A 16,278-nucleotide genomic window follows, 5' to 3' on the forward strand; every position below is an offset into this window, starting at 1 on the left:
TTGTACGAGCGATTTTATTGGTGTCAACAGTCTTATGGCTTGGGGGTAGAAACTGTTTAGAAGCCTCTTGGACCTAGACTTGGCGCTCCGGTACCGCTCTCCGTGTGGTAGCAGTGAGAACAGTCTATGAATAGGGTAGCTGGAGTCTTTGACAATTTTTAGGGCCTTCCTCTGACACCGCCTGGTATAGAGGTCCTGGATGGCAGGAAGCTTGGCCCCAGTGATGTACTGGGCCATTCGCATTACCCTCTGTAGTGCCTTGCGGTCAGAGGCCGAGCAGTTGCCATACCAGGCAGTGTTGCAACCAGTCAGGATGCTCTCGATGGTGCAGCATCTCYTCTAAGTGATACTTATTGCATTGTAGGCTGACTTGCACAATGTTTTCGTTTGCTTGTCATGACAGGAGCTGTCCTTTTGTCTGGTGCTGAAAAGCATTCACTGGTGCCTTGGAGAGCGCCATTCAACTTTCAGTCATTCCTCAATGTTAATACGATTTAGTCTCAGAACAATATAAACTTTCATTAAAATTGTGTTTGATATCATCATGTTATATTAGTCGCTTTACTTATGTAGTAAATAAATGTTAGTTGTTGTTATTTCACTCATTTTTTCTTCATGTGGTTTTGTTTGTCTCTCCACCTAAAAGGAACTAAGTGATCTAATTTATTAAATATCATGTAGTCATTGCGCTGGCGCAGACAGAGCGAGCCTAGTCAAATGCGACTTGGACATGGCCCTCCGCAGGCAACGATAGCCTTCAACATTACATACACAGAACAGAAAGACGCCAGGCTGATTCCGTCATCATGTTTAAACTGCAGGCGAAGACTCATGTGAAACAATACAATAAGCCACATTCCCGAAGTCATTTTCCCTTTCAGTTATCGTCAACATGGTTTAACATTCGCTTTTCCCTTGTGCGGGGTACCCCCATGAGAGGTAGAGAAAAATATAAAATAGTTTATTTTCCCTATGAGTTGTATCTACAGCTGTGTTTATATTTTTATATTGTCCCTCAATCGTTCTCATAATCAATGCAATACTCCTTCTGTCGTTGACGAGTATAACAATTTATTGATCAATATAGCATTTCAGAAAGTCCTCTCTTATCTCTCTTCATGCATGATCGATATCCCCCAAAAATTACTTTTGGGTTCATCAGGCTTTCACGTGAGGGTAAGAAACTTGCATTGCGCCTCTGCCGTGGTTCTTTGAATCCAGATGATAGATTTTCGTGCTGTTATTATTCCTTCTTCATTGGCAATTCTTCACAGCGTCCAAAATCTAAGTAATGTTGATAAAAGAATTGGTGGTCCGTGTCCTCTCGAACATTGGGGCGTCATCCGCTACGGTGTCTACTCGAGCGGAGTCCACCTGTAAAACACCTCCGGAGCGGGAAAACTACTCTGCCACAGTCACATGGTGGAGAGGCAGGCTCGAGCGCGACGATTGGAAATCTGGAGATACGTTAATCTGTGATTGGGGCCCGGAGGGAGGAGTCTGCTGAAAAGGAGCGGGCGGGAGCATTGCGCGTCCGAGCCTATGTGTTTCAGCTCTAATATCTCACATATCAATAATTCAACGCGCAAGAAGAAGACCCCGCGCTATGTATTCAACTGCGCTTCAACTCGACAAGGGCCTCGTACCGCTCTCGACTGGTTATTCGATTACGGAGTGACAAGAAAACGCGGGGAGGCTTGAGCCGAGAGGGGGGGAAAAGTTAACAGTGGGAACGACTGGGTAAAGGGGGACTCTTCATTAAAAAAATAAAAATAAACGGGTAAACCAAACCTGTCTTTGACCTTTTCAAATACTTAGAGAAACACACAAGAGGTTTAATTCAAGAAGCGAAAGGGAGTTGGTCATTTTAATAGGCTGAATTTTGCGGAAGAGAAGAAGTACTATATTATCTATCGGAGAAATCAGAAACGTTCCCTTTCTTTGTGCGGGATACAGCAACGAAGTGCATAGTGAAGTTGCCGTAATGTTGACGCTCCTACTGGGTGCAGTGTGGCTAGTGACTCTAGTGAACGCTCAAAACGAGACGGAACCCATCGTACTCGAGGGGAAATGTCTGGTTGTTTGCGATTCCAACCCAACTTCGGATCCCACCGGGACGGCGCTCGGGATATCGGTGCGCTCCGGTAGCGCCAAAGTGGCTTTTTCCGCGGTGAGAAACACAAACCACGAGCCCTCGGAGATGAGTAACCGGACTATGGTTATCTACTTTGACCAGGTAACTTTCACTGGACTGTCTGTCTGCTATATCATACTGTATGGCTGCCTTGGTCATGGGGAGCGAGTGTCTGGAGGGGGTTTGGATGACTGTTGTAAATCTATAAAAAAGCTCACTGGCTATTCTATTCGTGAGGTGGAGAATGGAGGCTCGCTGTTTTAGATGTATATATTAGATGTATAGATAAAGACAGGTGAAAGTAGTCAGCCTTTGAATATTTAAGTTCCTTTTGATGATATGAAATGAAGTCTGACATCTCTCCAAATAATGTAATACCATGTCATGAGGGTGAAGTCTTAATCCATGCTACTCCATATCTCAAAAGGTTAATCGCCGCCAAATGGCTATTCAATTAAATTAAATGTTTCCGCTTGGGCGGATTTTGATCTCACAAAATTAGTAATTTGAGCCTCAAAACTTCATCGATGGATTCATTCCAAAATTGATTAACTTGGTTTCTGTAATTGTTTTAATTTTAAACTAACAAAGTTATAGTCAAATGCCATCTGAGCTACAATACATTGCGTGATTTCCTTTTAACTTTGTAATTGAAAGACATTATAAAGTATTTATACTATGACAACGACGAATGTCTTTGATGTTAGTGTGTCTTTTCCCTTTTCACATTCTTTCTCTCTTCCCCAGATACTTGTAAACGTTGGTAAGAATTTCGACGAGGAAAGGAGCAATTTCATCGCACCGCGCAAAGGGATTTACAGTTTTAATTTTCACGTGGTGAAAGTGTATAATCGCCAAACGATCCAGGTCAGTCCACTGTAAGCCTACAAATAATGAATACTTTATTTAATATGTGTGTGTGTGTGTGTGTGCGCGCGCGCGTGCGTGTGCGTCACGCACACCCGCTGGTAGACCTCATACAAGTTGAATACACTTAGTACATTCAAAAACGATTCCCCTAGAAATAATTTGTAGATTTGTGAAATGTCATTCCCCAGAGAAAATGGTCGTTTGCAGATGAAAGTCAGCCACTGCATCATAATTAATCGATAAGCGTATGGAGACATTTTGGCGCAAGAACAGCCAGTTAGCCAGTACAGTAGCTGCGGGTGCAGTTTCTGGACCTTGGACAGCGGCAGCGTAGAACTCCTCTGTCCTGCTGCGTGACTTGGCGTCTGCATTTGACAGCAAGTGAAAAGTCTAAACTGGTCCAAATAGACCAAACCCAAACAGCTTCACATACACATATACATATTTTGCCGCGCAAATCCATCGAGCAGCGACTCACAACTCATGTTTCCCATGCAAGAAACACAAATGGAGAAGCCTAATCCTTTGATGCGTTAAATAAGCGAATACACTTGATCAGATGTAACCCTCTTTAAATAACATTTAACACAGACAACGTGGCTTTTAAAACCAGCCCCTCTTAATTAGATTGCATATTTCACTAATTAAACCCTGGTCTAATTATGCAGTGAAATCCACAGGGCTACAGTATTACATTCTCATATTTATCTCATATTGGAAGCTAAATTAATTAATTGAAAACAAACCAGGCAAGCAAAATTAAAATGAAAAGCCCTGTAAAACCATATTCATCCATTATGTCATTGAGTCCAACTAACCATAAACAGAGGTACAAATTACAGACACCTGTCTCAAGCAACTAACTACAGTACACTAAAACATATTTCACTGTTAATTATTTTGTCACAAAAGATACAATTACTTTAAGATAACAAATGTAGCATCCTCCATATATCTGGAAATCAAATAACAACGAGGAGAGGATTCACAGCTCAGTTCAGCTCTGATACACTAGTCCAACAGCCACAACTGCTGTGTTAAAAACTCACACTGTTTGATTGCCTTAGAGCAGTTTGTCATGTGGATACAGAGGGAGGGAAGAAGGGGGGTGGGAGGGAGGGAGGGAGGGAGAGAGAGAGAGTAACAGTAACATAGATTTACATGGATTGGTTGAGATAGAGATTGAAAACGTTCCAGTTTCTTTCTAGAAGGATGTGGACACAGGAGGGTCTTACAACTCCAGTGTTTTGCTATTGAAGGAGGAATACAGGCATTACCATCTTGAAACATCCATAAATAGCTCACCTCCTCATAAGCATACACCATGGTCATTGAGTGTTACATATGAGCCCCAACTACAAAGTACTGAACCCTGAAAAAATCTATTACCCAACTAATCAATAACAGTAGTTTAGTATGAGTCCCTATACTAGTGATGGAATTTCAGGATTTTGGGCACTGGCCAGAGGGGCATGTAGACCACAGTTTTCACTAGCCTTGGTCCAAAATCTGTGCTAGTTGGGCATATTTTCTACTAGCCCGTGTCTGAAAGGTACTAGGCTCGTGCTTGCGGACTTTAGCGGGCTAGCTTAATTTCATTTATGTAAGAGTAGGCAAACAGCCATTCAAACTGACAGTGAGATGTGAAGGCTACAGAACCTCACACTATACGGGATGGGGGCTCTTGAGATCATCCTCCACATGCATTAAAGGGAAATTTCACAATTCTTCAACTTCATATTAATAATCTCCAGCATCACCCCAACATCAACATCTGTGAAAATGGCACGTTTCTATGTTTTGTAGTTAAAAAAAAGGCAGAATAAGTTAAGTCTTTCCATGACATCATCAACCAATTAGTAGACAATTAGTAGGCAATTGGTAGGCAATACCTACTCACAATTGGTCAAACTCACACGATGCACACAGATGATGTCATTGGAAACACTTATCTTCCTTAATCTTTTTTACTACAAAACATAGAAACGTGCCATTTTCACAGATGTTGATGTTGAGGTGATGCTGGAGATTATTAATATGAAGTAGACGTTTCCCTTTAAAAGAGAAGTGAATGTGTAGATTGCATAAGGTATTGAATCATGTGAGCACATGAGTGTTTATTATGAGCCACCATAACCGCTGTAAAAATATGTGCATTTTATTAACAATCTTCTCCATGAGTCTCCCTCATGCAACTTTGATCAAGTAAAAAAAAAAAAAATTTAAGTGCACCATACTTTTAAAGATTACTTCTCTCAAAAACATGACATTTCTAAATATATCCTTGCTGCCCACTGGCCAGTCATTGTGTCTCCCTTCACCGAGTAGAGAGAAAGTGGTCTGTTGTCACGTCACTGCTGTCGTCTGTCTGTTTGGACAGGAAATGATGTGTCATGAGAGGAGGATGTCTTCTTTTTCATTACAGCTAAGTGCTGCATTAAACTGTGGGCGGAAACACACTCACCAAATATATATCTAAAGCTTCTCTCTCTGGGCTTAATTGGGTGCTTACGCGTTAATGAATTCAGCAGCTCAATGGAATGCTGACACCATGCACCAGCCTTTATGCCATTTACACATTACACTGTAATTTGCAGTGGCTGGCATGATTGAGTGGTGGTGTTTTTGGGGAAGGGGTGGTGATTATCAGACTCAGTGATCAGACTCACAGAGAACACTAAACACAGGGCTCAGTCAGGCGGTGAGTTGGTACACGTGGTCTGTGTTCCTCACCCTCTCACCCTTCTTCCTAGCCTCCCCCTCATTACTCTGCTGAGAACAGGACCATCCTGCCACTGTTCTGTCACTAGTTTATTAGTTCCATACATCACTGCCACAGAAGAGGGATGTGCCCCAGTTTGACCATCCAGCTGAACGAGGTTCCCTCTCCCCTCCTCAGTGTAGGTGGGATGGTGCTGGTGTTGGTGCTGGGCTGAGGGTGGGGCTGGGTGGGAGCTGAGTGAGTCTCCCTTGGGCCCTGGCTGGGTGGGAGTGATGTATGTAGAGGCTTGGGCTTCCTCCCGTCCACCTCCATGCTCACTGTGGACTCATTTAGCACACTGAACAGAGGCTGCTCTGTCCTGCCTCTCTTAGATGACATCTCTCTCGCTCTATCTCGCTCTAAAACCTAGCACCTCTTAATCTTTCAGGCCTAAGATGAGTGTTTTGATCTCTTTTATGCACTCATATGCATGATTTAGATGGTGTCTATTTGAATGGTAAAGGCATGTATCAGTCAATGGGTGTTTTTACTCTTTACTCTTAAACTCGGCACAAGGAGGGTGAACCGTGCATGAGTCTGAATGAGTGAAATGATGTAATGTTCATGTCTGTGTTCTAGTATTGCCCTTAGGTGTGGTGTTGGTGTGTAGTTGTGAATGGTGTGGACTGGTGTATGTGGGTTTTGTGTGTGTGTGTGTTGTGTGTGTGTGTGGTGTGTGTGTGTGTGTGTGTGTGTGTGTGTGTGTGTTGTGTGTGTGTGTGTGCGTGCGTTGAAGTCCACACCCAGAAGTCAGGGCTCAGTGGGGAGTAACCTATAGGCAGAGGAATGACAGTGAGGTGTGTGTGTGGTGTGTGTGTGTGTGTGTGTGTGTGTGTGTGTGTGGTGTTGTGTGTTGTGTGTGTGTTGTGTGTGTGTGTGTGTGTGTGTGTGTTGTGTGTTGTGTGTTGTGTGTGTTTGTGTGTGTGTGTTGTTGTGTGGTGTGGTTGTGTGGGAGCTGTGGGTGTATTAACCATCTGTAACTTGTAGATACATTTCATGCTCCTGTAGGTAAGCCTGATGCATAATGGATGCCTGTAGTCTCGCCTGTCGCTGGGGACCAGGATGTGACTCGTGAGGCTGCCAGTAACGGAGTGCTGATCCAAATGGAGAAGGGGGACCGAGCCTACCTCAAACTGGAGAGAGGAAACCTCATGGGGGGCTGGAAGTACTCCACATTCTCTGGGTTCCTGGTCTTCCCCATGTAGAAGACAAGGAGACTGGAGGGACTAATGCTTCTCAGCTCGGCGGCTTGGGAGACTGTGGAGTGAGAGAGAGGATAAAAGATAGAGGAAGAGAGAGATATATGGGAGAGGAAGTTAAAGAGATGTGGAAGGTATAATTAGCCAGGGCAGGCTCTCCAACACACTCACTCACTCCGCTGCCTGACTACAGCTCTGGACAGCCAAAACTTTTTTATCCTCAGAAATACTATCATTTAAAAATGTTAAAGAGAGTAAAACCTAGAGGCCAAGTCCACCCCTTCCCTCACATCATCTCTTTCTGCATCTGCTTTGAGGAATGTCTCTGTATTACCTACAGTGTCAAAGAGCTGCATCAACCATGTTTCCACATACCATATGGCTATCCATCCCCACCCATTTTCTGTCACTCCATTTTTTTATTCTATACGTCTGTGTACAGTCCGACAATACGCTTTCTACATCCCTTCCACCACTGTCATTACAAGTCCAAGCAGATACTGTACTGTACCATTGAGTCCTCCTCACTCATCAATCCTCCCATCCCCTGTTCTTCACATATATTGATCCTCTGTTCAATACTCCTCCTCTCCTGTCCTGTTGTGTTATCCTCCACTCTGCTGTTCTTATTTCTAGCCTTCTCCTCCCAGTAAAGATGTCCCTGCTTTGTCTTGGTTGGAGGATTGCTGAAACTCTAAAAGACTCTAGCTGTATACTGGATATATATATATATATATATATATATAAATTCTGAAAGTTTCTATATGATATAATCTATGATTAACAGAATCTGGTTGAATATCGTATTTCCGTATTTCAATGTTAACATTTTGTGATTGTGCGTGGATTATGAGGCTGCCCTTAACTACTGATGCTTCTTGTTCTTGTTTCGGTCGAAATGTGGCTAAACTGAAACTATACCAGAAAAACTATAAAGGAATTTTATTCTGATTATTAACTGTAAAATACATGTGAATATTTAGAAGAGACAAATCCTCCCTTTTATTTACCAATCAATCAATTTATCTATTGTTTTTTATTTGCTTTTATCCAATAAAATATACGTGGTACTTTTATTTTTCTTAAACCTAATCCGAAACTCTCATTGCGATTAATTTGCTGAAACCTAGTTGGCATAACCTCTATGACCGTCTCTCTATCCATCTCCCCATCTTCCAATCAATTCCAAAAGTTGGCTGGAGTAAGTGATGATCAAGATGTAATGTGTGTGCGTTTGTGTGCGTGTGCTTGAGAGCCAAAGATCCACGTTGATGTTCTTTATGTGTGTTTGGCGGTGTGTGTTGTTCCCAGTGACGTTGTGCTGCCTGCCTGGCCCAAGATCCGTTGTAGAGAGAGAGAGATTCAGTCTGGTGATTGGGGGCTTCCACCACTCTTCTATTACTGCTGCTCACTCTCAAGACTTTAATGAGCTCCTGGGGGGAAATTAGTGCTGGTATAATAAGCTCTACTGCTTATACAAAGATCATGTTGTGTTCATTTCTCCCATTTTCTCTTTTGCTCTCTTCATTCCCCTTTTCTCACACTTTCTACTTCCTAATGATACACATTTAAAGAGAAAGGAATGGAATCMTGACCGTGTGATTTGTTTTATGTCTTAATGATTACATAATCTTGTTTATCTAGGTATTTATGGGTAACCTTTTGGTGTGACCTTTTTTAAAAATCTGTTTATCACCTATTAGTTTATGAATTTAGCTTGTGTGTACAGGGCTTTTGTTGCTGTGCGGTCAATCCAAGGTCTACTTCCTCTAACATCATTTGATTGAGGGAGATGGACTGAAATGTAATTGTCTACAGCATGTCACAGCCTAGCAAGCAGGGTGGTGGGGAGACAGCCAGGCTGGCACCCACCCTACCTCACCCCTCTGCCCTCCCTCATCTTTTATCTCAATGTCAGGGAAACAGCTGACAGGGAAAATGAGGCCCATGTATGGAAATGTACCCAGATTTCCTGCTGGCCTCCACACTTTTCACGTAGTAATCTCATATCACAAGACAGGGGCAATGGAAGAAGAGATTCCGCCCTGCTTCATACACCCTACTCACCCCATGACACTTACCCCCTCTCACCATGATCCAGTTCACCCTTTTGCTTTCATATGTTTCACACGTGTTTGTATAGGCCTACCATATGTGCTGTGCATTGTAAAAAAAAAAAGAAGTATATTTCATGGTGCAAAGTGGGTGAGGAAAGATTGTCATCAGAGATTTAGAATATAGTGAGAGTGTGCACGTGAGCTGACTTGTGAGTGATATGTGTTTGGAGATGATATGAGTTTTGCGATCCATGGAGTGAGCTGAGAGGGGTGCATAACCTTTGGCTGTTTGGGAAGTTGATATTATTCTGACATGACTGACTGAATGTGCCATATGCACTGATTTTACTAGGCTGGTGGAGAGAGATGAACTGAGCGATGAGAGATAAGGTTAGAAAACTAGCTTCATTTGTTTACACGTAACTTATTCATTGCTTCATGTATAAATATTTCAGTGGATGTTCTGATTCTGTAACATGTAGTTTCAGTGTTGGCAGCGAAGCGTCAAAGAGGGCAGAAAAAGAGTGGAGAGTGGCAGCCAGAGTGCAGCACTACGTATCTATTGAGTCTGGGCAGTGTGGTGGTAGTCAGTCTGCCCCCCCCCCCCCCCCCCCCCCCCCACCCCCCCCCCCCCCCCCCCCCCCCCCCACCCCCCCCCCCCCCCCCCACCCCCCCTACCCCCCCCCCCCCCCCCCCCCCCCCCCCCCCCCCCCCCCCGTTGTGTAGTAGTCTGGGCAGTGTGGTGGTAGTAGTCTGGCATGTGGTGTAGTAGTCTGGCGTGTGTGGTAGTAGTCTGGCAGTGTGGTGGTGTAGTCTGGCAGTGTGGGGTAGTAGTCTGGCAGTGTGGGTAGTAGTCTGGCAGTGTGGTGGAGTAGTCTGGCGTGTGTGTAGTAGTCTGGGCAGTGTGGTGTAGTAGTCTGGCCAGTGTGGTGGTGAGTCTGGGCCAGTGTGGTGGTAGTAAGCTGGGCAGTGTGTGAGTAGTCTGGGCAGGTGGGTAGCTAGTCTGGGCAGGTTGTAGTGGGTTTCTGGGCAGTTGGTAGTAGTCGGGCAGGTGGTGGTAGTTAGTCTGGGCATGGGTTAGATGGCGTTGTGGTGGTAGTAGTCTGGGCAGTGTGGTGGTAGTAGTCTGGCAGTGTGTCTAGTAGTCTGGTCAGTGTGGTGAGTAGTCGTGGGCAGTGTGGGTGGTAGTAGTCTGGGCAGTGTGTGGTCGTAGTCTGGCAGTTGGTGGGTAGTAGTCTGGCAGTTGTGGTGGTAGTAGTCTGGGCAGTGTGGTAGAGTAGTCTGGCAGTGTCTCCGGGGTTCGTTAGGGAGTCTTATGTAATGCTCAGTTAGTAGTTCCTTTGGACAGAGTTGTTCATTCCGATTAGGTAGCTCATAGTTTCGGAAAAGTTTAGTTTAGTCTGTAAGTTTCATCGGTAGTTAGAGTAGAGTCTGGACAAAGTGTATGTGACGTTAGTGATACGGCTGGGCAGTTGTGTAAGTAGCTTAACACGACGGCACGTAGTTCTTGGGCGTTCATAGTAGTCTGGGCAGTGTGGTGGTAGTAGTCTGGGCAGTGTGGTGGTAGTAGTCTGGGCAGTGTGGTGGTAGTAGTCTGGGCAGTGTGTGTTGCCCCCATTAGTATCCACTGGCAGACGACCCAGCCGTTTGTGTTGTGACACTAATGAGAGAGAGAGAGAGATGTGCTATTTTTCTGTTCGACCTACCATGGAACAGGTGGGGCTCACAGGAATAAAGTGATATGACATTTTTTTTTGTGGTGTAAACTACATTTGTAGAGGGTAAGGAGATGCTTGTGATGGAGCTGTTGGTAAGGCCTGTAGTGGAGGTTAGGTCTACCAGAACTAGGGAAAGATCCTGTCCAGGTGCTGAATTACATTTGAAATATTGTAAATGATGTGTATTTACTCCGCCCACTCACTCTATGTGTGTGTGTGAGGGTCAGTGATATAGTAGCCAATGTGCTGTCTGAGGATATGGGCTAATGATTATTTATCGTTGTGAAACCGGGTGAGATTCGGTTGGCCACTGTCATTTGTTTTATCGCATAAACCAGCAGACGGGCACATTCCCGGTCCATTGACTGGAGTGATTCATGCGATCCATCTTTTCTGCTCTTGCAAATTTCGAACGCGGCCCTAGAACAACGACGTCGGGGAAGAGCAGAGCTTTAAAGTAACAGGGATAGAACGGCCATACCGTAGCTCTCGTCATTAGGAGAGCTACCGTACGGCCGCTCAGCTAATGATCAATAGATGGGATAGGCCTACATACAGTAGGTGACAATCAAACCGCACACAAGTCTACACACACGCAAATGCACTATTGTACACACCATACATGCGCACACACATACACACTCACTACTTAATTGTACTACTACCTCAATTTTAGCTTTTATTTGTCGATGACAGCACTTCTTATGTAATATTATAACAAGCAATGCAGATTTACAAATACGTTTAAAGAACACTTAAATTTGTGCGTTATTAGCCTACTTTGCCTATAATGCAAAACACTATATTCCAATACCGACATTGAAAGGTGGATCATATTCAAAGATATTGATGGTTTGAGTCCAAGGAGAATCCGGCATGGGAAGGTATCCACATAGACGTGACCTCCAGAACACTCTGATCAGGCTTCAGACAGTGTAGACTACAGTATGTTATTTAAAACTACACTCATAATTGCTGAGCCAGGAATAGACTGCCTGACATGCCATGTCATATTGTGGCTAATTGGCAAAAACACACTGTTGCTGTACTCGCAAATAAAACACAGTTAAAGGAGAGGAAATACAATTACTGGAGAAACATGTCAGGCTCATTTTAGTGTAGAGTCTACATAAGTGGCTCCGTGCATTGAATATGAATTGCATTGAGTAATTGTAAATACTGGTATAGAGGAATGTTTTCTCTAGAGAGCTGCACTTTGGTCCCAGCTCCCTGAAGGATTAGGCTCGAAGAAATGTCGCTCTAAAGTATGTTGAGTTAATAGCAAAGACACTGAAATCACATTTGAAGTAATAGTTGTATAAAATATGCCCACTTGCAAAGTTATACATAGGCCTAGCTATTATATTGCTGTCATAGTAGGCCACACTGAGATACAGACCAGGGCTATGTGAGTTATGGTTTGAATCTTGATTCATAATGTGAATCTAATAGATTATCACATGAATGGTTTGCAGCTCATCCAATTAATTTGATAAATACATTTTGTGGAATATAATCGAGAGGCAGTGGACTAACACATAGTCTACTTAAAATGAATAGCCTAATATGATACTCTACAGGCCTACTAACAATTACATTAATCTATTCATTTTGCAGGTCAATTTGTTCATAAATATCCACAACTGATCGATTAAATTGATTAGAGGGAATATGACAAGCAGTTGTTTAGAGGGCATATCAGTCTTCCCCAAAATCCTCCCCCAAATTGCTCAGTGAGCACATCAATAGAGTTTCCCTCTCCTCTCACAATCCTAGCACGCTGAGGGGATGCGCAGTCACTCGCCCGGTCCATCATAGCCAATTTTACACTAAGTTAGTCTCCAAGCAAGCTCGATAAAGACAGACTCGAGTTGGCAACCCGTGTGAGTGTAAACATGATTGTTTCTAGGAAGTGGCTTCAAATTTGGGGACAGTGACAAGCAATTATTGGCCAAGTTAACAGTGCAATTCTTCAAATGCTGTGGTTAAAAGATAGGCGGAGAGCAAGCGCAGCCATTAAAAGGGAAAGTGGCGAGACACCACAGATTGAATCTTAATTGCCGTATGCGGGACCATATTAAGGATGTTTACTTTTACTATGATGCTCGGGCGAGATGGGAGTAATTATACCGGTTCTGAAATTAAGTTAACAGCCCGCTGGATTTGATCTGTTTACTGCTGTAGCGATTGTGAGTCGGGATTGTAGGGATTGTGAGRGTATGGTAGTGGTTTTGACACCACTCTCAATTTTCTGAGGTTATTTGAAAACCTAACCGGCAGAGACAATTACGCACGCTTTCGGCACTCAGAAGAGATTGTTTTGAACGTGCCCATGATTGTTCCGTTTTCCATATTTACCTTATCAAGTCCGTAAACTATAGTATAGTGGGGTTCATGTAGATGTATCTTTTCTGGCTTTTACACAGGTTCATTAGTAAATACATGTGTATTATCCTACGCATCGATTCGTTGGAACTACGCGTAACAACGAGTTGTTAATCGCCTGCCACGTCCCACATTGGTAAACACTCTTAATTCGCATAATCAACTAAATTAGATTATCTTCTAAATGTATTCGTTTCATTGTGGCTTTTTAATATACCGTGCTCTATGTGGAGAATAACGGCTGATACATAGAAGACCGGACCGCCAGGTAACACTTTTTGATTTTGTGATAAACCACGCTGTTTCGTGCGTAATGGGTGCTGTTGGAATTATGGAATCTGCTTKAGGGCGCAGTGCCAAATACAGTTATGACATGATTAACCTATTGTCATCCATGTAGCATTATAGTTGTGTTATTTTTTTTATCGGAATAGGCCCTCTTCTCTGAGTGGTGGAGATGGAGTGTCTCGCCCGGGTTCAGGTGGCTTTTAGCCCATTCTCTTGCGCACGTACTTGTGATCAAATTCCAATTAACATTATTGCTTCTTTATTTCTATTTGTACTTATCCCAGGCCCCTATCATCACAATCACGACGCCAGAGCTACAGAAAAGATTGAAAAGTCCGCTGAGATCAGGTAAAAGGATGAAAACAGTGGGAGGAAGAGACGCTCGAGGGGATTCCCATCACTTCTCAACTTGGCAGTGTGTCACCTGGGTCTCGAGGCACGTTGTTGCCTTTTTTGATCAGAAAGGACACCATTTCGTTTTCACTACTCCTACTGCACCTGTTCATGTCGCTTACCAGCTTTATACCAACGGTGTAGGCCTAAGTGTAGCCTAGTTCCTCTATGCTAACTGGAAACCAAACACGATGACAATAGAGGCGATGCATAACAAGCATCATCAAAGGAGGATAAACTATCAGTTATTGCTTTCTTGTGATCCTCGGCACTAGAATATTGTGCCCCAGGCGTGCCTTTCCTCGGGGAAATAAAGCGGCAAACCACAGGGATTATTAACATGATTTACAAAATGGTCGAACACAACACTGTAAACTGCTAGAAAACCTGGGGAATCGATGTTGCTGTGGACTGTCTCTCCTGATAAGTTTCGATGTATTTCCTCTCATTTCTTCCCGAGAAGTATAGGCTATGTGCATCCTGCGTAAATATGGTGGTAATTTTGGAATAGATGGTGTTAATTTGTGCCCCAAAATCTTATTTTAGCTTTCCAATAGGCAGTGTAATAGGTGCTACTGATATGTGACAATCTCACCACAGAAACACTCTTTCCTACTGATGAGTCCAGATCAGGAAGAGACTAATTGTGTTCCTTTTCTCACATTACTCCGTCACAAACTAATAGCATCACAGCCATTACCAAAAGATGTGGGATTTACAGATGTCACCAACTTCTCTAGTGTTCTTGCTTCTTGTGTAGGTCTCTTCCGTTTAAAGTGTGTTTTCCAAGTGCCTAGTGATAGAGCATGAGACAGCTTCTGTCCACTGACTGCCCTGTGGTGCTGAACGTTAGGTCTCGGAAAATCCTTACTGTGCTTATGTCAACGGTATTGAAATCTCAGACCACCTCTTTACATTGGGCCTTCTGTGTGTGTGAGTGTGAGTGTGAGTGTGAGTGTGAGTGTGAGTGTGAGTGTGAGTGTGAGTGTGAGTGTGTGTGTGTGTGTGTGTGTGTGTGTGTGTGTGTGTGTGTGTGTGTGTTTGTGTGAGTGTGTGTGTGTGTGTTTGTGCGTGTGTGTGAGAGCATGGGTGTGCATGTAAGTATGTGAAAGAGTGTGAGAGCACATTTGCTGAGTGGTTCAGTAATTCGGAGGAATAGGGTTATTTTAAATGAAGCTAAACACATAGACCATTACAATATTACATTTATTGCCCTGCGATTCCTCCTAGAGCTCTTAAGGAGCTGTAAAACTGTCTCTGCGCCTGAATTTGTCATTGCTATAAAGGCCTACAAATCTATAAGTCATAAAATATGGATAGAGGTAAATAGATGAGCAGCTGCACACAGAACAGAGAGCAATGATATGACTTATTATGACTGAATATGTAGTCTTTATATAATGACGCTGAAGACATAGAGAGAAAGTGTGGGTGGGTGGGGAGGAAAGGATTCAGATGTGGCTTAGTTGACTGTTTGGAATCTTTGCTATTGTTTATCTTTTACTAAGTTTCCATCCTCATGCAGCCCTATGACAATTTTATTAATATCTGATTATATTAAAGATAATCAGAAATGAATATATTTCCGACAGATGGTCATTAGGAGTAATATMCAAAATGATAACACATTATAATCCTCAACTTTTCTCTAACGTTTAATTAAGCTCTACATCCATAATGCTTATTCCGTGGCTATAATTAATTATCAAAATTGCATGTCAAATTCCTTATAATGTGTTATTATCATCACACAYTGATCATCAGCCATTTAGAGTTTAGAAAAATTGTCACATATGAAGACATAACATATTGTATTATGATTTCATTATTAAATATCAAAAGGGCTCAAAATGCTTATGACAKGTTATAATCTATTATACCTGTGGCTTTAATAAAGAGTTACCCAAATTACAATATCATATACGTTTAACATATTAATAAAGCTGGTTAAACTATGTTTCATATTGTTTAAGGTCTTGACCATGTTTTCAGTGATAAGAGGGGTTATCACCCCATGAATAAAGTTATCGCATGCTGTGAATGAACTTCTACAGAACGGTATGTGCAGATTGCATGGATGTGTCCTTGAGGCAGAGCCGTAGACAAAGTCCTCACTAGATGGTGTGCCTACTGGAGTGGCTGACTCCCTCCCACGGCAGGGAGGAGAGGATGGTCATGTATAGCAGCTCGTTTCTGAACACACTGACCCTGCTCCCCATCACCCCTCACACACGCAGCCCATCTAAGAAAAGAGACAGCACCATTGAAGATGATGAAAACTCACCATCTGACATTTAGTAACCTTTCAATAAAGAGAAATGGAGATGTAAGAGTGAGGGCGTAGAAAGGATAGAGAGAAAGAGAGGGGAGGGGAAGGGGAGACCTGTATGTGGCATTCTTATTTCCTCACTCCTAGGCCGGCCTTGTTTCCGCCCCTCTCATTGGTGACGGACTATAGAACGGAAGCTATTCA

The 16,278-nt window shown here is 43.2% G+C and overlaps 1 protein-coding gene and 1 long non-coding RNA gene across 2 annotated transcripts; both read left to right on the forward strand.

Annotated features, from left to right (window-relative positions):
* Window positions 1-1,568: 1,568 nt before the first annotated feature.
* On the forward strand, window positions 1,569-7,224 carry LOC111953060 (cerebellin-1-like). Its single transcript, XM_023972148.2, is given in 4 exon segments — window positions 1,569-2,236; window positions 2,882-3,001; window positions 6,774-6,792; window positions 6,795-7,224. Coding segments are annotated over 4 exon segments (567 nt in total). The 5' UTR covers window positions 1,569-1,984; the 3' UTR covers window positions 6,971-7,224.
* Window positions 7,225-10,115: 2,891 nt separating this feature from the next.
* Window positions 10,116-15,762, forward strand: LOC139023053 (uncharacterized). The gene is made up of 2 exons (XR_011474191.1): window positions 10,116-10,155; window positions 10,555-15,762. It is a non-coding gene; the product is annotated as an uncharacterized lncRNA (long non-coding RNA).
* The last annotated feature ends 516 nt before the right edge of the window (window positions 15,763-16,278 follow it).

The sequence above is a fragment of the Salvelinus sp. IW2-2015 genome, linkage group LG26 (assembly GCF_002910315.2).
Source record: "Salvelinus sp. IW2-2015 linkage group LG26, ASM291031v2, whole genome shotgun sequence".
Classification (NCBI taxonomy): domain Eukaryota; kingdom Metazoa; phylum Chordata; class Actinopteri; order Salmoniformes; family Salmonidae; genus Salvelinus; species Salvelinus sp. IW2-2015.